The sequence below is a fragment of the Protopterus annectens genome, chromosome 13.part0, assembly GCF_019279795.1.
Source record: "Protopterus annectens isolate FY-2018-M chromosome 13.part0, PAN1.0, whole genome shotgun sequence".
NCBI lineage: Eukaryota > Metazoa > Chordata > Ceratodontiformes > Protopteridae > Protopterus > Protopterus annectens.
This window is the reverse complement of record NC_056747.1, coordinates 333,860,689-333,886,450: the sequence shown is the minus strand read 5'-3', so window position 1 is coordinate 333,886,450 and position 25,762 is coordinate 333,860,689. Positions and strand designations below refer to the sequence as shown.

At 42.3% G+C, this 25,762-nt stretch overlaps 1 protein-coding gene across 3 annotated transcripts in view; it reads left to right on the top strand.

Moving 5' to 3' along the window:
* The window catches only part of CRLF1 (cytokine receptor like factor 1), an 866,778-nt gene that overhangs the window by 293,496 nt on the left and 547,520 nt on the right, over positions 1 to 25,762 (top strand). For all 3 annotated transcript variants that reach the window (XM_044053952.1, XM_044053951.1, XM_044053953.1), the window contains exon 3: positions 18,426 to 18,555. In XM_044053952.1, the coding sequence (XP_043909887.1) occupies positions 18,426 to 18,555 (130 nt within the window). The remainder of the gene's footprint in view (positions 1 to 18,425; positions 18,556 to 25,762) is intronic.

Genomic DNA, 25,762 nt, shown 5'->3' with positions numbered 1-25,762 from the left:
CATTAAATTGTCAATTTCCTATGATACAGTACCAAGAGTATTTGTTAGATGAATTGCATAAGAAGCTTTCCTCTTCTGAACCCCTTGACCGTAAATCCCTTCAGGATCTGGTACATAACTCACAGCAGGTTAGTAACCATTTTTTGCAGTGTGGTTATGATGCACTGGAAGCTTCATGTAGGTCAGCTATGACTGGGGCAGTTATTCGTAGACATGCCTGGTTGAAGGAACAATCTTTACCAGACCATGTTAAAGCTAAACTCCTGGATGCTCCAATGGAAAAACAAAAATTATTTGGTTCCTCGGCTCAGGTCTTAAAGAAGTTTGAAGAAAAGGCAAAATCTGTGCAAACAGTTAAGGACTTTCTGCAAGTACAACCACCAAGATTCAGCAGAAACTGGCCTACTACGAATTGGTCCTTTCCAGACTCGGACAGATCCCAGAGAGGCAGGAACAGGCGTCCCAGAGGTAGAGGGCAAGCTAGAGGCTCCTACAGAGGCCGTCAGTGGCAGCCTACCAACCAGAGAGGTAGTGCAGGAACAGCAACAACAACTACCACACCTGGACAGACTCAATGACTTTCCTTTGATTCCGCCGACCAGGGCTCAATTGGAAGCACCATTGGGCGGAAAGCTTTCCTTATTCTCAAAAAAACTTGCAATACATTACAAGAGACACATGGACACTGCAAATAATAGACAAAGGATACAGGTTCCATTTCCACACTTTGCCAAGAAGAAACGGAATGCCAAACCTGCCACCAAATCAGAGGGCAGAGGCTTTAAAGCAGATCAACAAATTAATACAAATGAAAGCCATAGAAAAGGTACCTCTTTCAGAACAAGGCCAAGGATTTTACTCCAGATTATTCCTTGTTCCAAGAAAAGAAAATCAATGGAGGCCTATTCTCGACCTGTCCGCACTGAATACTTACCTCATTGTGCCAAAATTCAAGATGCTGACCCTACAGCAACTTCTTCCCATGCTGGGCAAGGAGTCTTGGCTGGTGACTCTAGATCTCAAGGAGGCATACCTGCATGTCCCTATTCGCAAAGTTGCAGAAGACACCTCAGATTTCTTGCAGGATCAGACCATTATCAATTCTCAGCATTCCCCTTTGGCTTATCTACTGCCCATAGAGTATTCACGAAATGCCTGGCATCAGTAATTGCACACTGCAGACTTCAGGGGATTCAAATCTACCCATATCTGGATGACTGCCTTATACAAGCGGACAACAAGAAAAATTTGATAAAGGACTTGGACTATGCCATCCACCTATTACAGGCCCTGGGATACACAGTCAACATCCAAAAATCAAGACTTGTTCCATCCCAAAGGATAACCTTTTTGGGTGCAGATCTAGACACAACCACCCAAATGGCCTTTCTCACAGAAGAAAAACAAAAACAACTTCCGGATTACTTCTTGAATCTGACAAGACAAACTCAGCTAACTGCAAGGAAAATCCTGCAGGCCCTGGGTTACATGGCATCATGCATAATTCTGATTCTACAAGCCAGGCTGCATATGAGAAAATTACAATGGTACCTAAGGAGTGTATGGTCTCAGCACAGTCACAGTTTGGAAACTTTGATACCAATCATTCCTTGCCTTCAAAAGGAATTTCTGTGGTGGGCTCAAGCCTGCCAGTCCAACAGAGGGTTGCCTTTCAACAAACCAAAAACAAAACAAGCCATCACCACGGACGCATCAGACTGAGGATGGGGAGCACACATGGAGGGTAAATGTATCCAAGGCCTATGGTCTCAAGGGCAGCTGCGCATGCACATAAACCAAAGGAAATGCTGGCAGTGATACACACAATCGAGGCCTTCAAACCTTTCCTCCATCAAGGCCACCTGTTAATAAGGACAGACAACACCACAGTCATGTGGTACATAAACAAGCAAGGAGGCACGCATTCCTACCCTCTATGCAGGCTGGCCATGAATCTATGGGAACTATGCTTGAAACTCAATATCCAACTACAGTCCCAGTTCGTGCCAGGGAAAGAAAATGCACTGGCAGACAGCTTAAGCAGAACTACCATGGATGCACACGAATGAATGCTGCACCCAGACATCTTTCTACTCATAACACAGGCATGGGGAAAGCCGGAGATAGATCTGTCCGCCTCACCCCACAATCATCAACTGAAGACATTCTGCTCAAGGACATACCACCCACAAGCTTGGAGGGTGGACTCTCTCTCTTTCAGCTGGAAAGCTCTAAAAGTCTATGTCTTCCCACCTCTCCCATTAATGTCCAAGGTTTTACTGAAGATCAGGGCAGAACAGCCAAGAGTGATTCTGATAGCTCCAGACTGGCCAAGGCAGCACTGGTACCCACTATTGAGGAGCATGTCACAGACGAAACCGTGGCCTCTCCCCCTATGGCCACTTCTTCTGACGCAGAACAATTTCAAGATCATGCATCCCAACTTGAAAACATTGCAGCTAACTGCCTGGAAAATTCCATAAACCCCCCTCAAAATAACTTATCACAGAGAGTAAAGGACATTATTATAGAAGCTCGCCGCCCTTCCACAAGGAAGACATACTCAGCAAAATGGAAAAGATTTCTCATTTGGAACACAACAAAAGGCTTAGATGTGACAGTGGCGAGCATGGCACATATTCTGGAATACTTAGCAGAATTGTTCCACAAAGGCCTGTCCTAATCTTCCATTAAGATTCATGCCTCAGCAATTTCAGCAGAATACAATGTTGCCGAGGGACCTGAGTGCATGTGTGATCTGACAAATCCTGGCACCGGAAATGCAGCTGACCATGACTTTCTTCTTATCTAACCTGGTGAGTGGGACATCCATGTGTCTCATTATGGAGTCTACAATGATGAGAAAGTTTGGTTTTTCAGTGTTACGCCTTAAGGGCTTGATAGGTGAGACACTGGTGCTGCTGTGTGTCTTGGGTGTGGGAACTGTGCTAGTTGTAACAGTTTTTTGTTTTGGAGGTCTCTGGTGTTTCAGTAAGTTTTTTGAGAGAACCTCCACAAATGTTGATTTATGTGTTGGATGCGTACTGTGTTTGAGTAGTGGTGGGTGAGTTGACAACCCCTTCAGTGTTACTGTTTTGAGTGCAAGAGAGTAGGGATTTAAGATTCTTGGTGTAGATACATTTCTTGCACTCTGTACTAGAGTGAGTTATTAGTAGAGGGTTGTCAGTGTACATGAGGCATTTGCTACACTGCCTCGGGAGACCCAAGTCATTAAGGCAGAAGAAACAAGGGTAGTCCAACTGTCCATAGTTGTAGGTCTGAAGAACTGTTATCACAAAGGGAGTGTTTTCAGGACTGATCTAGGAGGTGCACTGTAGATGGGTATTTCTGACAGGGTTTTTGGCTGGTGGTTTAATAGGTCACAGCTCACTAGCAATACTTCTTAGACCAGAGGTGTACTAAAGATGAGGACTACACTAATGTGCTACAGCTGTATCTAAGTGAAAAATTGTCGGAATTATTTGTCCAGCAATGGCATACAATTGCAAGGCAGTGTGCGGTGCTGGGCAACACACAAACAAGCAAAAACCTACTCAAACATGGGGCTTAAATACCAGAAGCTAAAAACTTAAAAACAATTTTAAAAAACTCAAAGGAACCAATGAGGGTGCTTATTCCAAACCCTAGACCAATCACCCTTCACCAGAAAGGTTCCAGTCAGCACACTTGTTTCACAAGGGTGCAGAAGAGCCCCTTCCAATCAAAGATGACTTAGAAAATGTGCTCAAAATACAGCAGCAGCAACTACAAACAGATATTCATGATTCTGAATATGAGCAGGAAGCTGCAGGGACAGATACAGTTTTTTCCCTCAGAATTCTGTTTCAGACTCAGAGGAGAGCTCATTTTCTGATTCTGTCTGTGGAGGTTTCTCTTTCTGTGAGACTATTGCTAGAATGAGCCAGTGTTTTCAGTGGGAGAATACTCAGGTCCTTCAGAAAATACTCTTGAATTGTTAGCAGCAACTACAAACAGATATTCATGATTCTGAATCTGAACAGGAAGCTGCAGGGACAGATACAGTTTTTTTTCCCCTTAGATTTCTGTTTCAGACTCAGAGGAGAGCTCATTTTCTGATTCTGCCTGTGGAGGTTTCTCTTTCTGTGAGACCTATTTCTAGAATGAGCCAGTGTTTTCAGTGGGAGAACACTCAGGTCCCTCAGAAAATACTCTTGAATTGTTACAGAAGGATTTTCCTTATCCTACACCTTGCCTCATTTTCTGTCTGCGTTAGAGGGTGTGTATTATTGCCTGCAGTTTTCTCTATATAGTCAGCCAGCTGTCCCTAAAAAGGCAGATAGGATGTATAAAGTTCCTTGGTCTTTTAAATTTGTATACAGTAATCCCAAACCTGACCCAGGAGCTGTAGTTCTAGTTGATCCCACTGCTGCTGAGTACCTAGTAAGGTTGCCACCCATCCCGTTGTCAGCGGGACACTCATGGGTTGAGCTGCCTCATCACATTGCCCACTGTGCAAAGTAGTGGGACTTAAAGTCCCGCTTTTCAGTCACACTGAATTGCCGTGGAAAAGGCGCAATTACTTCCGTTGTTCCCAAGGCAATTCAGTGACATCACCAGCCCGGACCTGCAGGCAAAGCTGCTGCCTGTTAGGTCCAGGTGCTTTAATTTGTGCAGCAATTGGCTGCAATTTATGAAAGGGGTGGGGATTGGGGCAGGAAGAGCCCTGCAAAGTTCGCAGCTGTAGGAGCACTTTGTTTTAAGCGCTTCTACAAATGCTAAAAAAATGACAGAGATTTGTTTTTGTTTTTTTTCTGAGCCAGCAATCTATCCAGCCATCCGTCCAGTCAGCCAGCCATCCAGCCAGCCATCTAGCCAGCCAGCCATCCAGTCAGCCAGCCATCCATCCATTCATCCAGCCAGCAAGCCATCCATCCATTCATCCATCCAGCCAGCCAGCCATTCATCCAGCCATCCATCCATCCATTCATCCATCCATCCATCCATCCATCCATCCCCAGCCATCCCTTCATCCATCCATCCAGCCAGCCAGCCATTCATCCATTCATGCAGCCAGCCATCCATCCATTCATGCAGCCAGCCAGGCCATCCATTCATTCAGCCATCCATCAATCCATCCATCCAGTCATTCATCCATCCATCCAGCTGCTACTCCCACCAACCAGCTAGCCACTCCAGCAGCCAGCCAGCCAGTCAGCTAGCCACTCCAGCAGCCAGCCAGTCAGCTAGCCACTCCAGCAGCCAGCCAGTCAGCTAGCCACTCCAGCAGCCAGCCAGCTAGCCACTCCAGCAGCCAGCCAGCCAGCCAGCTAGCCACTCCAGCAGCCAGCCAGCCAGTCAGCTAGCCACTCCAGCAGCCAGCCAGCCAGTCAGCTAGCCACTCCAGCAGCCAGCCAGCCAGTCAGCTAGCCACTCCAGCAGCCAGCCAGCCAGTCAGCTAGCCACTCCAGCAGCCAGCCAGCCAGCCACTCCAGCAGCCAGCCAGCCAGTCAGCTAGCCACTCCAGCAGCCAGCCAGCCAGTCAGCTAGCCACTCCAGCAGCCAGCCAGCCAGTCAGCTAGCCACTCCAGCAGCCAGCCAGCCAGTCAGCTAGCCACTCCAGCAGCCAGCCAGCCAGTCAGCTAGCCACTCCAGCAGCCAGCCAGCCAGTCAGCTAGCCACTCCAGCAGCCAGCCAGCCAGTCAGCTAGCCACTCCAGCAGCCAGCTAGCTAGGCACTCCAGCAGCCATCCGTCATACAGTCTCGTACCCATAACAGCATCTTCTTCACTGCTCATGTGGTGATGTCATGGTAGAGGGTGTGGCCAGTGTCATATTGGCCACACACCCATGTCCCACTTTGGCTCGCTTAAAAGGTGGCAAGCCTAGTACCTAGTCAATTCCAATCCTACACTTTCTGATAAGAATGGGAAAATTATTGATGGAGATGGAGAAAAATGTATCCTTCTGCAAATTTGATTTTCGGAATTTTAAATTGTGAGGCTCATATGTCAAAGTTTGTTCTGATTAGTTGTGAAAGTATGAGGAATGTTTTATCTGCAATATCTAGTTGTGAGGAAAAATAACTTAGTTTCTTCTGTTGCACAGGTCACTACTCTTCAACAGTGTGTGCATATGACTCTTTTGATACATCTTCCAGGGCTATGGTCACTGGTCCTCTTTTGAAGAGGTTTGCATTGCTGCTTTCTCAGGACCTCCCAGATGATGTTAAAAATGAGATTTTAAATTCACTCATGGATAGAGATTTAGTGTTTGGCCCCACTGCTCCAGAGATGATCAAAAGGTGTGATGAAAGGGGCAAACTAATCCAGGGAATCTCTGAGTGTTCAGCCCTCTTTTTCCAAAATTTTCAAGGGATTTTCTATTTCTTTATGCAATTTTGATAAAAAAGCAGAATAAACATGCTCAATAAAACACAGGTAAACAGACATTTAAGACGAAATGTCAAGGGGTTTCCAAAAAGAATTCTCAAACCTCACAAAACCAGGGACAGTCCAACGAGAAGGTTCTCGCTTCTTTTCTGACCCCTCCCACACTGGCGCCTTTTTTTTCCTCCAGAAAGTCTAAGTCTTAATTTTCTCTTTGGCAGCAGATAGTTTCAGACAAATGGGTTCTGAAAATCATTCATCAAAGTTGCACTTGGCAGTGGGAAGAATTTCCTTCTTTCCAGTAGTAATTCCTTATCCTCCAGATCAGGCTATTTTGTTTCCACCATTTTGTCATCACATGCTGTCCCAAGGAGTTCCTACTTCCCAGGTGGGGAAGAGTTTTTATTCAAGAGTGTTGCTAATATCAAAGAAAAAAAATGCATGGAAACCAGTTTTGGATTTTTCTTTCTTAAACCTGTTTGTGATGGTGCCCAAATTGAAAATGGTGTCACTTCATAAGCTATCTCTTCTTCCTTTTTCAGGTTTCCTGATAACACTAGAGTTAAAATATACCATCCCTATTTATCCAGATTCAGATGTTTCTTAAGGTTTTGTGTCTGGATCACATTATATGTTCTCTGGGGTCTACTTCTAATGACCGAAACGCCGATTCGCCGACAGTGAAATCACCGACACCAAACGACCGACAACGCAGTTGACCGACACGCTCGAATCCCGACAGACGGAAGACCGACAAGGGGAATGTGTAAGCGCGACCTGGTAAGTATGCGATAGTGAGGGATTTAGGAGTAGGGAGCGGACAGGTAAGTGTGCAATACTCAGGGATGTAGGGTTAGGGTGTGTGATAGGTGAGTGTGCGGTAGTGTCGGAGCTTGGGGTTCGGGGTGTGTAAGTGAGTTAGGGTTAGGGTGCAGGTAGGGAGAGTGCGTAGTGTCGGAGCTTGGGGTTCGGGTGTGTAAGTGAGTTAGGGTTAGGGTGCAGGTAGGGAGAGTGTGCGGTAGTGTCGGAGCTTGGGGTTCGGGGTGTGTAAGTGAGTTAGGGTTAGGGTGCAGGTAGGGAGAGTGTGCGGTAGTGTCGGACCTTAGGGTTAGGGTTTGGGTTAGGGCTAGTGGATATGTGTTGTAGTGTACTGTGTTGTTTACGTGTAGTGTGTCGGTGTTATGGTGTTCGGTGTTTCGCGTTGTCGGGTTTGTGTGTTCTCGGTTTTCTGGCGTCGGTGATTTCTGTGTCGGGGAATCGTTGGTTCGGTCTTTAGAAGTAGACCCGATGTTCTTCGTCTTCCATTGCTGCAGTCCTTACTAGTGGGTATAGTCCGCATCCAGTCGGCCCGAATACCAGAGTATAAGGCTGACGTCGGTCAGGGCGCATTAGTCTGACGTCAGTACGTCAGGGTACTAATGCGCATGACCGGCGTCATATCCTCAGTCTTTTTTGCCGCGTGGTCCGATGCAGAAGCAGTTTTGCGAGTGCAGGTTGGCGTTCTGAAATCTTTCCGAAACCGGAGTTTCAGACCGAAACAGAGTTGGCTAAGTACCCCGTTGGGGAACATTTTTGTTTTTTCTTGCCTCAGCATTTTACCGGATGTCAGAAAAAGTGAATAACCGTATTTCTTGTGGGAAACAGATACCTCATAGGGATTACCATACCTTGTGTATACCTTGTTTAGGGCCTGAGCACGACGTTGTTGGTTGCCGCTCTTGTGCTAGGTTTAACAAACGCACTATTAAAAGGAGGTTAGACTGTGCCAGGTTAGTGTTTGGGAAGCGTTGCAATTATAAAATGCCGTCGGATGCTCCGACGCCCGCTTCCAAGAAGCGCAAGGACAAAACAGCGAAGCCTAGGGTTGATGAACCGGCAGTCCCGGACGTCGGTTCTTTAGGTGGCTCAGTGGAGCCAGAGGTTTTGCCAGGAGTTTCCATAGAGTCCCAGGCAGAAACTTTACTGTTACAGGATGTGCCCTCTCAGGAGGTAGGCCAGGCTTGAGGGGGCTTCTCAGGTGACTGTTCTTCCCTCTCTTCCCAAGGTAGTTAGAGCCTCTCCTTCTGTTGCCAAAACTTCTTTGAGAGGTAGGCCTAGTTTAGCTTCAGTGGGGGCTTCTCCTAGCATTTCAGGTTCTGTACCTAAGAAACATATGCTTAAAATGGCAGAAGATTTGATTACTATGATTAGAGGTTCTATGCCCCGCCTGATAAGAGGCCTAGGGTGGAACCAGACTTTGATAGTTTTGAACAGTGTTCAGAGGCTTCAGGGTCTTCTGCGGAAGACTTGCAGGAGTATCCTACTTATTCTGATTCTGATGTGGATGATTCCACTCCTACAGCTACTCCTCCTGAGGATTTCTCATTTTCAGAAACTCTGCATTCCCTGAGGGAGCACTTTAAATGGGAAGGCCAGGATTACTCTGATTCCAGGAAAAGGCTTAGGGAATTCTTGTTTTTACCCCAGCATAGGCCCTTGGCTATTCCTCCTGTGTTGAATGTGGTGGAAGATGTTTTTGCAGAGGCTTCCCTGAACCCTGACTCTTTGCCTCCTGCTCCTGTTAAGCCTGATAGGTATTATAGGGTGCCCGGAGCTCATAAGTATTTGTTTAAGAGTCCTAGGGCGGACCCAGAAACTATTTCTCAAGGCCCTAAAGGTGTTAAAGCTTCTGTGGTTAAAAATCCTGTTCCCACTGATAAAGAGGCAAGGGCTTTGGATAGGTGGGGAAAGAAAGTGTATACTTCTTCCACTCTAGCCATGAGGGCATTGAATTGTCAGTTTCACATGCTAAAATATCAGAATTACCTCCTTTCACAATTAAAATCTAAGGTGGATGCTTTGGCAGGAGGTATTGAGTGTAAAGAGTTGCTGGATTTGGTTCATGTGTCTGAACAAGTGGGTAAGCATTCTTTGCAATGTGGTTTTGATGCTGTACAGGCCTCCTCGAGGGTGGCGCTACTAGTTCTGTTCTTCAGGCATGCCTGGTTGAAGGATCAGAATTTAGCTGAGCATGTTAAGACAAGGATTTTGGATGCTCCTTTACAGTCTGATGTGTTGTTTGGATCGCCTGTGGAAGCAGTTTTAAAGACAATGGAGGACAAAGCTAAGTCTATGCAAACTGTTAAAGATTTTTTGCAGGTGCAGCCACCGAAGTTTAGTAGAAATTGGCCTGCTAAGGGGTGGACATATCCTGCTTATGATTCCCAGTCTAGGGGTAGGTCTAGACGTGGTAGGGGCAGGGCTCAAGGTTCTTTTAGGCCTAGAACAGGGAGTTCCCCTGCTCAGACTTCTGGTGAGGGCAGGGGTCAGTCCTTTCGTAAACAGACCCAATGACCTGTCTTTTCCGCTGCCAGTAGATTCTCGTCTGGCAGCTCCTTTGGGAGGAAGACTGTCTCTTTTCAAAGAAAATTGGGATTTAATTACTCAAGACAAATGGGTGTTGGATGTCATTCACCACGGTTACAGATTTTATTTCCATACAATGCCCCCTTTCAAAGGCATGCCAGACGTTCCTCCTCCACAAAGAAAAGAGGCTCACAAGCAAGTTTCTCAATTACTCCAGATAGGGGCCATTCAGCCAGTCCCTGTATCAGAAAGGGGCCTAGGATTTTATTCTCGCCTGTTCCTAGTACCAAAGAAAGGGAACACGTGGAGACCAATTTTGGATTTATCTCTCCTCAACACTTATCTGGACATTCCCAAGTTCAAGATGTTGACGTTACAACAGCTTTTACCTCTGCTGGGCAAAGATCACTGGATGGTAACTCTAGATCTCAAGGAAGCTTACCTTCATGTGCCTATAAGGCTAAGTTGCAGGAAGTATCTGCGGTTTCGAGCTGGAAATTCTCATTATCAGTTCTCTGCATTGCCCTTTGGCTTATCTACTGCACCCAGAATATTCACAAAGGTTCTGGCTCCAGTGATTGCTTACTTCAGGCTTCAAGGAATTCAAATCTATCCTTACTTGGACGACTGCCTGCTTCTGGCTCAGGAAAAGGAAGACCTTGTACAGCATCTGGAACATGTTATAGCAGTGCTAAGATGCCTAGGGTATTCTGTGAACGAAATAAAGTCCAGTCTAGTACCCTCTCAAGACATGTGCTTTCTGGGTGTGAGACTGAATACAGCAGCCCAGATGGCCTTTTTAACCCCGGACAAACAACAGAGTCTATCACTTTACTTCCATCAATTATCTCATCAGTCCGTGCTGACTGCAAAGACAGTCCTTCAAGCATTAGGGTTCATGGCATCTTGTATTCTGGTGCTTCCCAATGCCAAACTGCATATGAGGAAGCTACAATGGTATCTCAAAATGTATGGACACAGCACTGCCAGGATTTGGACACTGTCATTCAAATAATACCTTGCCTTCAAAAAGAATTTTTGTGGTGGGCTCAGGAATGTCACCTAAACAAGGGACTCTCTGTGACCCGGCCAGAGGCGAGTCAGATTTTAACGACAGATGCCTCGGACATTGCTTGGGGAGCTCATCTAAATGGAAAGTGGATACAAGACAAGTGGCCTGCCAGACTACTGCATCTACATATCAACATGAAGGAGATGTTAGCAGTCCAATTTGCATTAATGGCTTTCAAGGAGTTACTTCTTCCAGGGCAGGTGTTGATTCTAACAGACAACACAACTGTCATGTGGTACATCAACAAGCAAGGGGGAACACATTCTTATCCTCTATGCAGGCAAGCAATGATTTTATGGGAGACTGCGCTAAGCTTGCAACTAACTCTTCAGGCAAGGTTTCTGCCAGGAGCACAGAACTCCTTAGCAGATGTGTTAAGCAGACAAATCATGGATCCCCACGAGTGGAAACTGGATCTTCATGTATTTCAAAAATTGACAGTGTCTTGGGGAACTCCAGACATAGATCTGTTCGCTTCTCCACTAAACCACCAGCTGCCACAGTATTGCACAAAGGGGTTTCATCACACAGCTTGGAAAGTGGATGCTCTGTCTTTCAGTTGGAAGAACCTTCATGTGTATGCCTTTCCTCCTCTACCTCTTCTTCCAAAGGTACTATTAAAGGTCAGACAAGACAGGCCAAGGATGATTTTGATAGCTCCAGATTGGCCTCGGCAACACTGGTACCCACTCCGGAGTCTGGTAAGGAAGCCTCCATGGCCTTTGCCTCTGATTCCTCATCTGTTATCTCAGCCGGATGGTCATCTGCTCAATGTCAAGCTTCACTCTCTTCATCTAACAGCCTGGCATATTCTGTATTGAAGCACAGCAGGTCTCAACTTCCTCAACAAGTTTTAAATGTACTTATGGAAGCTAGAAGACCTAGTACAAGGAAAGTGTACGCAGAAAAATGGAAGAGATTTTTATTTTGGAGTACAGCAAAGAATTTGCAGGTTTCTGAGCCTAATTTGAGTGCGGCTCTTCAATACCTTACTGAGTTATTGGACAAAGGTTTGTCCTTCTCTTCTATTAAGATTCATGCTGCAGCAATTTCGGCTCACTATGATTGTGACCCACCATTGTTTTCGCATCCTTTGTTCAAGCAGTTTCTTGAGGGCAAAATATAAGGCCCCCACGTAGAGCTCCTACTCCTGCTTGGGATCTCAATTTTGTGTTAAAAAAACTTACTCTACAACCTTTTGAGCCTGCGGCTACTGCTGAATTGAAATACTTGTCATGGAAGACTGCTTTTCTGTTGGCTATTACTTCTGCAAGAAGGGTGTCTGAGTTGCAGGCCCTTATGGCAGTAGAGCCATTTTTGATTTTCCATAAGGATAGGGTATCATTACGTACTAATCCTTCCTTTATGCCTAAGGTGGTTTCTAATGTGGCTTTAAACCAAACTATTCATTTGCCTACGTTTTATGCAGACCCCCAAAATAAAGGGGGAATGATTTTGCACACTTTAGATGTACACAGGCAATTGCGTTAGTATTTAAGCAGGACTAAGGATTTTAGGCAGTCTCAGCAGTTGTTTGTTTCTTTTGCTTTGAGTTCACAGGGCAAGCCTGTGTCAAAACAAACTATTTCTAGGTGGATTGGCTTTTGCATTGCATTTTGTTATTCCCATCATGGCAAGGAGATTCCAGCTGGGATTAGGCCTCATTCCACTAGGGCTACTGCCACTTCAACAGCATTTCTAAGGGGGGTGGCAACTAAGGATATTTTGGAAGCAGCTACTTGGAGTTCAGTGCATACTTTCTCTAAGCATTATCACCTTCCTATCTACTCTAAGTCTAGGGCTGGTTTTGCCACAGCTGTTTTGCAAGGCATGTTGTCAGCTCCTCCTTCTTTATGATTTGCCAGCCTCCCTTACCTCTGCTTTGGGATTCTACCCACTAGTAAGGACTGCAGCAATGGAAGACGAAGAACATAGTACAGTTTTGTACCTACCATAAATGTAGATGTTCGAGGATTCCATTGCTGCAGTCCAATTTACCCTCCCTCCTTCCGCTCTGTGTTTAGGGGTGGTTGTGTAGGTGAGTTTACATGCTTATATTTTTGTACATGTTTTTGGTGCAGGTATTTTGGGCCTTGTCTTTTTAGGGTCTTCTGACATCTGGGGCAAGAAAAGACTGAGGATATGACGCCGGTCATGCGCATTAGTACCCTGACGTACTGACGTCAGACTAATGCGCCCTGACCGACGTCAGCCTTATACTCTGGTATTCGGGCCGACTGGATGCGGACTATACCCACTAGTAAGGACTGCAGCAATGGAATCCTCGAACATCTACATTTATGGTAGGTACAAAACTGTACTTTCTCTGCCGTATCCTTTGGGCTATCCAGTGCACCAAGACAGTTCACAAAGTGTCTAGCTCCTGTTATAGCTCATTGTTGGCTACAGAATATCAACATTTTTCTGTATTAAGATGACTTGCTTATCTTTGCAGATTTTTTTTTTCAAAGTGTCAGGAATCTCTGTCTTGGGTGAGGTATCTCTTACACAAGCTAGGATTCCAAGAGAACATTCAAAAGTCTTTCTTGACTCCTTCACACAGGATTATGTTCCTGGGCTGTCAACTAGGTACCTCAGTTCAAAGAGCTTTTCTTCCACAAGAAAAAAAAAAAAAATATATATATATATATATCTAGATCTATTTCTAAGGTGTTCCATTCTAACTTTGGTCATTGTGATGGAATACCACGAGATTTGGGATATCATGGCATTTATGATTCTCCTAAAAGCCCTGGCAAGACTCAACATGAGAAGGATACAGTGGTATATGTAATCTCTTTGGTCCCAGCACCAACACCCTTTGTCTTTTCAAATCTCAGTGCTGATGTTTGTTAGAAGAGAAGTCATTTGGTGGAGACACTAGATAATACTTAAATCCAAGTCTCCCATTCCTCCTGTCTGCTCCAAAGCAGTCAATCACCACAGATTAAATCCAAGTCTCTCATTCTTCCTCTCTGCTTCAAAGCAGTTAGTCACCACAGAAGCCTCAGACATTGCTTGGGGAGCAGTTTCAGGAAGGATAAAAGTGCAGAGGGTATGACACACCAAGGACAGATGCAGGCACATAAATATCAAGGGGATGCTTGCCCTGCTCAAGATACTCAACTCTGAACAATCTTTAGTCCCCAGGACATCTTCAAGTGGTTACAGACAATACCATAGTCATATGGTACATCAGCAAATAAGGGGGAGCCCAGGTCATACCCCCTTTGCAGATTAGCTATGTTAAACTTGGGATATAGCTTAACAGCACAGTCTTGCTCTAATGGCATCCTACATTCCATCAAAGGAAAATTGTATGGCTCACAAGCTTTGCAACACCAGGGCAGACCCTCACGAATGGAAAATAGATCAGGGGGTCTTCCAACATTTGATCTGTCTGTGGAGAATTCCTCAAGTAGTTCACCTTGCCTCCTGTATGAATAACCAACTGGCAAGATTCTGTTCCAGGATTCCATGCAAGAAGGCCTGGAACACAGATACTTTTTCTTTTCCTTGAACATAAATATTTCGGTATGCTTTTCCACTCTTTCATCTAATATCCAGGATACTTCTGAAGATTCAGAAGGAATCCCCAAGATCATTGTGGTGACTCCCTTCTTTTGGAAATGGCCAGGGGTAATTATCACAAGCTTCATCACAAACTCGATCTACTCACACAAGAATGTAGGTGTTTGATGCACCCCAACATCGATCGATTTAAGTTGATTGCTTAGATGGTCTTAGTTCCTTTTAGGTACTTGTTTACTGAGGACATCAGCAGGGACGAATGTTAGGAAGATTGTCTGTTTAAAGAAAGTCATATATTAACAAATGGCAAAGGTTTGTTAGTGGTTGCCAGTAACATACCCAGCACCCATTCAGGGCATGTTGTTCTCTGGTTTTCCAGTATTTGTGTGAGTTATTGTCCAGTGGCCTTGCTCTATCAAGGTCCATTTATCGGCCATTTCAGCATGTCTGTCAATGGACCCTCCTTTTTCAATGTAGTCTCATGTCAAAATGTTTTTGAAAGGGGTTTTGTATAACAGGCCTCCAAGAAAACTAGTGACTCCTCCTTGGGATCTTAATTTTGTGCTAGAGAAGCTAACACTTGCTCCATTTGAGCAAGTTAACCTGGCTGACATGAGGTTTTTAACATGAAAAGCAGTTTTCCTAGTTTGTCTGACCACTTCAAGAAGGGTGTCTGAATTGCAAGCTCTTATGGTGAGTCAACCCTATCTCATTTTCCACACGGACATGGTTTCTTTGAGAACTAATCCTTCTTTTATGCAAGAAGTGTTATCCAAGTTTACCTTAAGCCAAACTAACCATCTCCCCATTTTTTATTTTCCTGAGCCTAAAACTGAGGGAGTTAGGATACTCCATACCTTGGATGTCCACAGGCAACTCAGGTACTGTCTTGACTGAACTAAATCATTCAGATCTTCAGATCATTTGTTCATTTCTCGTGAAGGTAATAAGAAGGGACACCCTTTGTCAAAACAGACTATTTCCAAATGGTTGTCTGAAGCTATAACCTTTTACTATACTCACCATAACAAAAGTATTCCATACAGTGTCAAGGTGCACTCTACAAGGGTCTTGGCTTCATCTTTGGCTTTTTAGAAAGGGTTGGATTCTAGAAGTATTCTAGAAGCTGTTACTTGGTCCTCTATGCATACTTTTACAAAGCACTTAAGCTTGATGCCTTCTTTAGGTCCAGATCATGCTTTGCTCAGATCATTTTCCAGGGGCTTCTGGACTTTTCTCTTTCCTCCTTCTAAATGTAGTTAGCTATGGCTACTGCAGCAGTGATTATTATACGCTCAGATTTTCATAGATACACACTGGGCTAACAAACACAAGGGCTTTTATAAGCCTAGCCATGCAATCCAAAGCAGTTGTGTCCCTCTGTATTATGGGTGTTGATTAGGAGGTGGTATTTTAGGAAGTTTCTAGAGGTTATGGAATGTATGTTACTATGGCATTACTGTCTGCCTCTGTCAGAGACATGAGAGCCAGACCTAGAGTGAATTTCTGATTTCCCATATCCATTGGTCAAGGTTATGCTTGTTCATTGTACAGTGTTATAAATAAACTAACTGTAACAGTAGATGTTTGAATGATCACTGCTGCAGTAGCTGCTTCCTCCCCCTACCCCCCTTGTTTTTGGTGGCTTTTTATGTCAGGGTATGTACATTTATTTTTTTTGTTCCTAGCTTTGTCTTTTCATGGCCCAGCATCCCTCTCTCTGTTGGCAGGAAAGCTCTGAAGGGTTTTGCAGCCAAACATCTCTTGTAGTCAACTCAGTGCAAGCTGGCTGACAGTTTAAGCCCATAGAATGTGCCCTGAAGCTTTGGAAGCTGACCAGCTGTTATATCATTGGCAGGATGCAACCCATATAGCTAATTCTACTGCAGCAGTGATCATTCAGACTACTGCTGTAATGGTAAGTTTACTTTCACAACTGTGCTTTCTTCTTCATGGGACTGCTATAAATTGTCAAGTCTTAATTCAATGACCCTATTTAGCAGGAATGAAACACTGCTGGTCAGTGGGTATACTATAATTTGGTGCATTTATCCAGTCTAAATGGGTTGGTTTTGTAGTCTTCTGACTCTGGAACTAGGACTGGATCATAACCAAAAGAAGGAAAGCTTTGCCTTACAAGTGGAGTAGTAAACTTAATATATAAATAGTTGAATATGGATGTCATTCAGTTACCAGATTTTGAATGATTGTTTCAGAAATTACTAATCCTTTTGTTGCAGGAGGTAGAAGCATGGTGTCCATCATGTTAATTGTCTGGGTTTTTATGTATGTATGTATGTATATGTATATATATATATATATATATATATATATATATATAGTAGGCCACAATACTAAAGATGGCAAAAAAAAAAGCAGAAGTTAAAACAAGCAAATTTGTAGTTTTTGGTCTTTATGTTTATGCCATATGTACCATAATTCATCCCTTTTCCCAGATGATTGTTAATCCCCTGGAAATTACCATTTTCTTAGCAGTTACAAATATTAGTATAACAAACTGATGTTACCGGCAAATAACCTCTGCTCTGAGCAAGTCACAGAACCAGTTTAAGTTGCTAGGAAGGATGCATTTGTTTTTAAAGCATATTTTATTGCTGTCATGGGAAAAAAAGAGTAAACTCATAAATAAGTAATTCCAATAGCATTTTTTTATTTATTTTATTTTACATTTGTTGACCGGGCTAGTCTGGCTGGATACATGTCCATTTTCAGCAGAGGCCCGAGGAGAAAAGCTCCACTAATAAAACTAAGTGACTAACAAATAACAAGTAAATAACAAGTAAATAACAAGTAACTAAAGCATGCAGGCAACTAAGGGAAAAACTGATATATAGAATAGTAATGGGAAGGCAATTTAAACAAAAAATAAACATCAGTACAGAGTCATTATAATTTAAATATCTACTGTAGCTAGACTGGTAAAAGAAGTTGAAGAAGGGAGAGAAATAGGAACAGGTAAATAGTTTGTAAAAATTTAGTCATAGAAGTCAGTTAGTAGCTGAGCACTACTTTTAGGATAGAGATTTGCACACAGGAAGTTTGGAACTGGGTTAGATGCATGGAGAGAAAACAGGTTAGAGATAGTGGAGGGTAAGATAAAAAGAGGTAGGTAGGAGTAAATAAGCAGGCTGGTGGGTTGCTAGGTCTACTTCTATGCATGATATGAATTGTGGCCATTTAATGCAGTGCCTGGTACAGCATGGTCACAAGGGATGATAGAAGTTATTTACATGGATGAGCAAATGATTTTCTATAAGACAGAACACATGCACTCTAATGTTTTATAAATCCAATATTGCTATTTATGTGTTAGATAAATGTAACATACCGTGTTTACAAGGAAGTCTATCTTATCTTCTGCTTACTCTTGAGTTTTAACATGACAGCTGGTATGCACAGTGATTCAGAAATGGTCCTTCTAAGTGTCAGAAATGGAACAGTGCAGGCAAAAGGTTCATGAAAAGTCTGTGTTGTACTTTGGAGCTTATTTTGTTATCTGGGTAAGCCCTCTTCTTCTTCTTTCGGCTTTTCCTGGTTAGGGGTCACCACAGCAGATCACCTGTCTGCTCATGATTGGCAGTGGAGTTTTACAGTGTCGAGTTGCCAGCCCAACCTTCCACAGAAGGCACACACATGCACGCACTCACACCCACTAAGCATAAATGCTTGTTTTCAGGGACATCCCTGGAGCATTGTTTTACATAAGTGAGTTGTCCAGAGTGACAGATTGCACAAATGAAGCCGTGCATAATCAACCCAGCAATACAAAGTAAAGTTTGTGAGCAGCTCATAGCTTTAATCCCCTGCACAAAGCTACCAGGCAAATAGATACTACATAAAAAGGCACATTTTGTGTAATGTGTTTATTGGTGTTATCAAGGGAGAAGTTGTTTTGGTTTGTGTCTTTATAGGGCTGATTCTATACCCAAGTGTTATCTTGCTACTTGGTTCATGGGAATTCTCATTTTCAGCTTGTTCACTTCTTATTTATGCTTATGAATTCTTTCAATGAAATTTATGTTTACTTGTAATCAGTGTTGTTGCTGCCTAGTAATACTATTTTTGTGTTTTCTCCTTCCTTCATTCCAGTGCCACCACAGAAACCGGTTAATTTAAGCTGCTGGTCTAGAAATACCAAAGATCTGACCTGCAAATGGGATCCTGGGAGTGAAGGCGAGACGTACTTACATACTAAATACACACTGAAGTATAAACTCCGGTAAGGGATGAGGTGGGCTTGGGCAACCTTATTTAGGAATGCTGTTAATGTGGAGTTATGAAAGACCCACATGGAGTATGGTTACACCAGCTCTGACTGGTAGTCTTGTAAAGGCAAGGCAAAAGGTACTTTGCTTCAAGGTGCAAAATACAACATTGTTGTATATGACTTCCTTACTTCATGTGGATATCTTTTCCTGGTGCATTGCTATGGACATGTTAATGTTTCATTGTTGGCAGTATAAAAGTCTAAGTACACAAGATCAATAAAGGGAGAGTTTGTGTAGTGCAAACTTCGCTTCACTTCCTTTTAGCAGCTGTTTTCTTTGTGTATTTATCTATCATTTGCCTATTTTGTACTCTCCTGAGAGTTCTGCACTCACTATTTTCACCCTTTTGTACTTTTCATACTCCTAACCTGCTGCACTTCACTCTATCACTTTTTCATTCTTCCTGTTTTTTTTTTTTTTTTTAGTTGGTGGTTCTCATCCTGTTTCTTGGGAATACCAGCGATGCTTCTGAATTCAGCTGTCTCACCAGACATCCTCTGGAAAACTCCATGCTGTGGAATTTTATCAGACCAGAGTGCTGTAGAATGAGTATTTGAATAATAAAATTCTAATTGTTTTTCAGGATTAGCATTTGTAGGGCTAACCAGCTTTTGAGAACAGGATGGGGCTGATATTCTGTGATCCATTACTGTTCTTATACTACCCAGCTGTGTTCTACACACTTCTGCTGAAAAGTAGGTTAAACGCAATTTCATTCAGAATTCCAAGATGACTGCACACTGAAAAACAGGTTGATTAGAGCTGTCTAAGTGGGAAAAGTAAAAGTAGTGTAAAAAAGCCAGTAAAAGTTAACGGTCTTTGTAAAATTCAGTTACTGGTTAACAACTACACTGCTTGGATGTCAGCAAAAAAAAAAAAAACATTTGTAGAACGTAATAGAAAGTCAACTAGAAAAGGAGAATAAAAACCCTGGTTTGGAAGAATCTTGCAGATGTTCAGCAAAAGTGTAGTTCTCAGCTATGGTACAAAAAAAAAAGATGGCTTCCAGAAATCTTGAAGAAACACAAGTCAGATAGATTCAGAGGTGTTTCAAATAAGTGAAACACTGTAGAAAAAAAAACAAAGTCAGATGACAAAAGACTGGAAAAAAATAGAAGAAACTTTAAGTAAATATTCAGATGAGCTAAAAAAACTGAAGTCTGAGGGTGAAGTGAAGGAAAGACTGGCTGAATATGAGGCTTCTGAAGAACTGTTTCAAAAATATAAAAAGACAGAATGCAAAGAAAACCTGAGATTTGCTGCTATGCCAGAGAAACTGGAAGAAATAATTGCATTAATTTTAGGAAAGTACAAACAAGCAACTAGACTGGTATTCCACAACAAAATTTGATAACTAAAAGGGGACACTGTGTGTATGCACCAAATCCGGCCATGAGAAAGAAGCCAAGATCTATATTAGTAAAGATGCAGTCAGACCAGCAGAAAGAATTTCTTCTGACAGATTTGTGGCAGAAGGGAAAAGTATTAAAATTGAGGGCACCAGAAGGTTTGTGGAAAGTAGTTATTCACTATTGATCAGGCAAAAGAGCGAGTTTATCCCTGCAGTCAGTGGATGTCTAGAGGCAAGTGTAAAATTCAAACTGCTATATACAACTATCCTTGGAACATTTTTTTTCCACTGGAGGAGCAAAGACATTTTAAGTAAAGAACAGGCTATGGAGGAAATAAAAAAAATGTTTACACAGCAAAGAGGAAATAAAAAATGTTTACACAGCAAAGAGTGAGCCAGCAAGCTGAAGGGACTGTAGTACTCGTTCTTCTGACAGTAAAAAAGCCTATATATAGACCCTTTAGTCTCATACACAGGTCAGGCATACTTTTATCAACTGGAGGAGAGGTTGTGAATAGCAACTGAAAAAGAGTTGAAGAATTTTATATGGGAAGGTAAGACAGCAAGGGTCAAGTGGGATGAGCTGATTCTACCATTAGAACAAGGTGGACTAGCATTACCTAATCTGAAGGGGTATTTTAGAGGGGTCTATTTTAGGTGATCAGAACTTTAGGTAATCGAATACCTAAAGCTCGACACCTAAACAGAGAAAGCTGTAAATATCGAACGGCCACTTCCATGAATTTTTTCGTAGGGAAAGAATTTTCTTGGCCGTTATTGAGAATCTGCCCCTTTCTCCACTGTAGAGCGATCTCAGAGTTGGTATATTTAGTTAGAGGAGGGTGGGAGGGGGGGCGAAGCCCCCCACTCGATTATGGTTTGAAATTTTTTTTCCTCCAGCCAAGTGAAGTCTTTCCTTGTGAAAGAATTTGCAGAAGTGGCCATTTGACGTTTACAGCTTTCACAGTTTAGGTGTTGAACTTTAGGTATTCGATTACCTAAAGCTTCGACTTTATAATGTAGACCCTTTTAGAGCAACACAGTTAAGGCTCTTATACATAGTACAAGCAGAAAACTATAATTCAAAGTGAAAAGGAATGATGCTGACACAGGGATGAAGCGCAAGAAATAAGAAGAGACTGGGATTTTGGATGCAGTCTCTTAAGGAGAACAATCAAAATCATACAGAGTATTATATTCATAAAATAGCAAGGAGTATTCTAAGAACCAAATCAGCACGGGAATGGAGAAAAGAGATTTTGCCAATAGGGTTGACTGTGGTCAGGGATACAGATAATAGGCAAGAGGGGGCAGGAATTTATTGGAGAAAACTGGTAAAGGAACCAAGGTATTGGGAGCAGATAACTAGAAAGGGAAAGATAATAGAATGGGAAGAGGCCAAGAATTTATTTGGACTGCAGGTTAGATATTGCTTTCCCTGTCAAGGATTGGTATCAGAGTATAGGCAAAGAGAAAGGAACGGGGGAGTCCTAAAAGAAAGACCAGCACTGGTAGAGTTTTTAATAGAATCTAGAACATAAGCTGCCATTAAAAAAAGAAAAATTAATAAAGCATATAAAATATTGCATGATAATTATAAGAATCAATCAGAGGAGCTTAGAAAGGATTGTGAAGAGAGATTGAATAAGCAATTCATAAAGAGACAGTGGGGGGATGGATATATGTATGTCTTCCAAATGTGTAACAAAGTCTAGAAGATTTAGGATCTTTGCCTGGAAGTGTTTACATAGGTATTTTTATACCCCAAGTAGACTCCATAGAATTTTTTCTCAGATGGATAACAAATGTCGGCAGTGTGATGGGCAAGAAAGAGGTAGCTGGGAACATATATTTTGGGAGTGTACTGAGCTGGCAGTCTTTTGGGATTCCCTGCAGACTGGTCTGTTGGAGATGACCACGCACTTGTAAAACAATGACACGACCAGCTCCACGACAGATTCACCGTTTATTAGATAAAAACATAACACATATCCACTAAGCACACCCGTTCACCATACCGGGCATTTTCAGAGTAAAATACATTACAAAAATACTTCCTTTAAATAACCCTATACAACCATTACAAAACACATTGCAAGAACAAAAGCACAACCCCCAATGACTAAAAACCACTCAGAAACCACAATCAATTAATGATGTTAAACACTTCATGCACTTTTGAACCAAAAAAATATATATTTAAAAATATATAAATGCTTAAATATATTGTTAAAATAATTAATACATAATAATACACTATTAAAAACTATATTACAACACCAAATGTATTGACTAAATGCAATGAAATTTGTATTTTAATATACTAGAAATGGAGATATGTTCATTAATACCTAGTGGATTGGAAGCTTCCAATCTCAATTGCCACAAACACTTTTTGGCATCCAATAAGGTCTTATCATCCCCACCATTCTCATTGTATGGGACTCTGTCAATCACAAAAAAAAAAAAAAAAAATTAATTATTACATTTTTGACTATGTGTATATAGTGAATTTACTAATTTCTTATTTTTGATGTCCCTAATATGGTCTAAAATACGTGTTCTTAACTTTCTAATAGTCTTTTCTACATAGTATGTAGAACAACTTATATATGTAGCAACGTAAACAACCATCTTAGTGTTGCAATTACAAAATCCAGGGCATCTAATGGTTCTCCTGTAGTTGTAAATTGCAACATATGGTCCATTGTTAATATATTTACATGTGCTACATAATCCACATAATCCATGCTTTACTGACAATGACTGGTTGGTTTATAAGTGATGTATAATGTTTACATCTACAGTTGTTTCAATGTTGTCTGTGATGTAAACGGTTTTCAACTAAAGTGATATAATTTTGTATGTTTTTTTTATTTATATAAATGTAAGATTGTCTTTGTTATATGTGTAAGTTCAGTAAAGATGTTTGGAAAAAAAATAAAAAGCCTATGGAGAGAACTTGCCAATGAAATCTATTGTACAAAGGAAAATGACTGGGTGACAGGAAAAAAAAAAAAAAAACAGGAGCTGACTAGGTAAGTCAGGAGTGCCTTGGACTTGAACTAGAGACCATTGCTGAGTGGTCAAAATGATGGGGAAAAACCTCAACCATTTTGTGAAATTCAGAAATAAATAGATGAGTTTTAAAGTATCATTTCTGTAAGCAGCAGTTTATACATGGAATGATGCTTCTGTAAGAAGAAGAGGCTAAAGACTAGAAGTTTGCTGACTATGTTAATTGGTGGGAGGACTCTAAAGTATAATTCCCACTTTGTCATTAACATTTAAAAGGGCATTGAAGGGACTGAGAGTGTAACTGTATGTAAGTAAATGTTTTTTTATTCTTAATAATATGTGTAAAATAAATTTACTGAAGTAAATTGTATATTACAAAGTAGTTCTGTAAAGTATGCAGGGGCATTTTAAATGTGAAGTGAAGGGCATTATTAGTGACTGCTGTTTGTTTTATTGATATTAAATTAAGAAAGTAACTTTACTCCAGTGTATTCTGGGATTTTAGTGTAGCAAAATAAATATATAAACAGTGTAATATTGTGATTATGGGCTGGTGGAAGATGAAAAAGTGTATTGATCATGTTATATGTATATTAAAATATAATAATTTCCTATTTTTATAAAGGTCTAAGTATAGACTTTTTAGTATATGCCACAGACGAGGGAAAATTATTTTTCCTAAGCAAACAAGCTAGAACATGGAGAGCATGAAAATAGTAGTTTTCTAGCATTTGAAAAGAGATGATGTTCATCGTGTTACCCTGCTGCAGTCATCACACTTTGGTTATCCTGCCGTCAGGCGGTCCCGCAGTCGGCCCAAATTCCAAAGTCTTGGTCCGGCGTCGGTTGCTGTCGCTTCTTCCCTGACGTCAGTGCGTCAGGGATATATAAGAGGCATCCGACGCCATTTTCTCCAGTCTTTCTTGCCGCGCAGTGCCCGAAGCAGAAGCAGTTCGCAAGTGCCGGTCGGCCAACACCTGAGATTTTCGATTTGAATTTCAGTCCGAAGTCTTCAATAAAGCTAAGTACCCTGTTGGGGAACATTTTCTTGCCTCAGTCCGATGTCAGAAAAAGTTAACAACTGCATTTCTTGTGGGAAGCAAATACCTCATAAGGACTTCCATTCCTATTGCATTCCTTGCCTAGGCCCAGACCACAATGTCACAGGTTGTCGGTTTTGCGCTAGGTTTATAAACGCACTATCAAACTCCATTTTGACTTCGCACGGCATTACTTTGGTAGGAAATTCAATTATATCATGCCGTCGGAACAGCCGACGACCGCAATTCATACAAAACGCAAGGATAAGGACAGGCAGCCTAGGAATAAGCCAGACCCCGAGGCCTCAGCTGGACCTGTCGCCGGTACTCCAGTTTTCAGTGAGGCGTCTACGCAGCCCCTGACGACCGCAGAACTGGAACCCCAGACAACTGCCGACTTCCACACGGAGTCTACTAGGCCGATGCAGCCATCTACAGACACCGGAGCAGATTTAGACACCGGTGCAGAGGAAACACCTTCGGTTGCAGAGGGTGTCTTCAGACCAACTACACTCACCATTAAATCTTATGCTAAACTTAAAATTCCTTTAAAACCTAAGAAAACTGTTCATCAGTCTACAGGTCAAGGCCCCATGCCTAAGAAACAGATGCTTAAAATGGCTGAAGATTTAATTACCCTTATCAGGGGTTCCCATCCCCCTCCTGATAAAGACCAAGACAAGAGGAGGATTATGCATCCTCTGACCAGGTTTCTCTCTCCTCAGATTCTTTTGAGGAACAGGATTACACTTTTCCACCTTATGAGGATTCTGATGCTGAAGACTCTATTCCCTCAGCATCTCCCCCTGAAGACTACTCCTTTGGGGAAACATTACATACCATGATGGAACATTTCCACTGGGAAGGCCAGGATTACTCAGATTCTAAGAAAAGGCTCAGAGTTCCTTCTATTACCCCAGCACAGACCTCTTGCTATTCCTCCTATTTTAGATATTGTGGATGATGTCTACTTGGAGTCTAGTTTAAATCCAGACTCTCTACCTCCTTCTCCAGCCAAACCAGACAGATACTACAGAATACCTGACTCACACAAATTCCTTTATAAAAGCCCTGTAGCTGACCCAGAAACCATATTCCAGGGTCCTACGGGAGCAAAGGCTTCTATGGCTAAAAATCCTGTGCCCTCTGAAAGAGATTCCAGAGCCCTAGATAGATGGGGAAAGAAAATATACACCTCTGCAACTCTGGCTATGAGAGCATTAAATTGCCAGTTTCACATGTTGAAATATCAACAATTCCTGATGTTTCAGTTAAAACACAAAATGAGCACACACTCAGAGCAGCCTGAGTTCAAGGAAATGCAGGATCTGTTGCATGCAGCTGAACAAGTGAGCAAGCATACTTTACAATGCGGATCTGATTCACTGGAAGCTTCCTGTAGAGCAGCTGTTACTGGCTCAGTCATTCGTAGACATGCTTGGTTAAAAGAGCAAACCCTTCCTGACCATGTTAAAGCAAAATTATTAGATGCACCTTTACAACAGGATGTATTATTTGGTGTCAAAGCAGAAGAGGTTTTAAAGAAAATGGAGGATAAGGCTAAATCTATGCAAACGGTCAAGGATTTCTTGCAGGTACAACCCCCTTGCTTCAGCAGAAATTGGCCAACAAAAATTGGTCCTTTCCAGCTTCAGACAGATCACAGAGGGGCAAATACAGACACCCAAGGGGCAGAGATCAGTCACAGGGCCCTTACAATCCTTGCCAATGGGGTTCTGCTACCCAGAA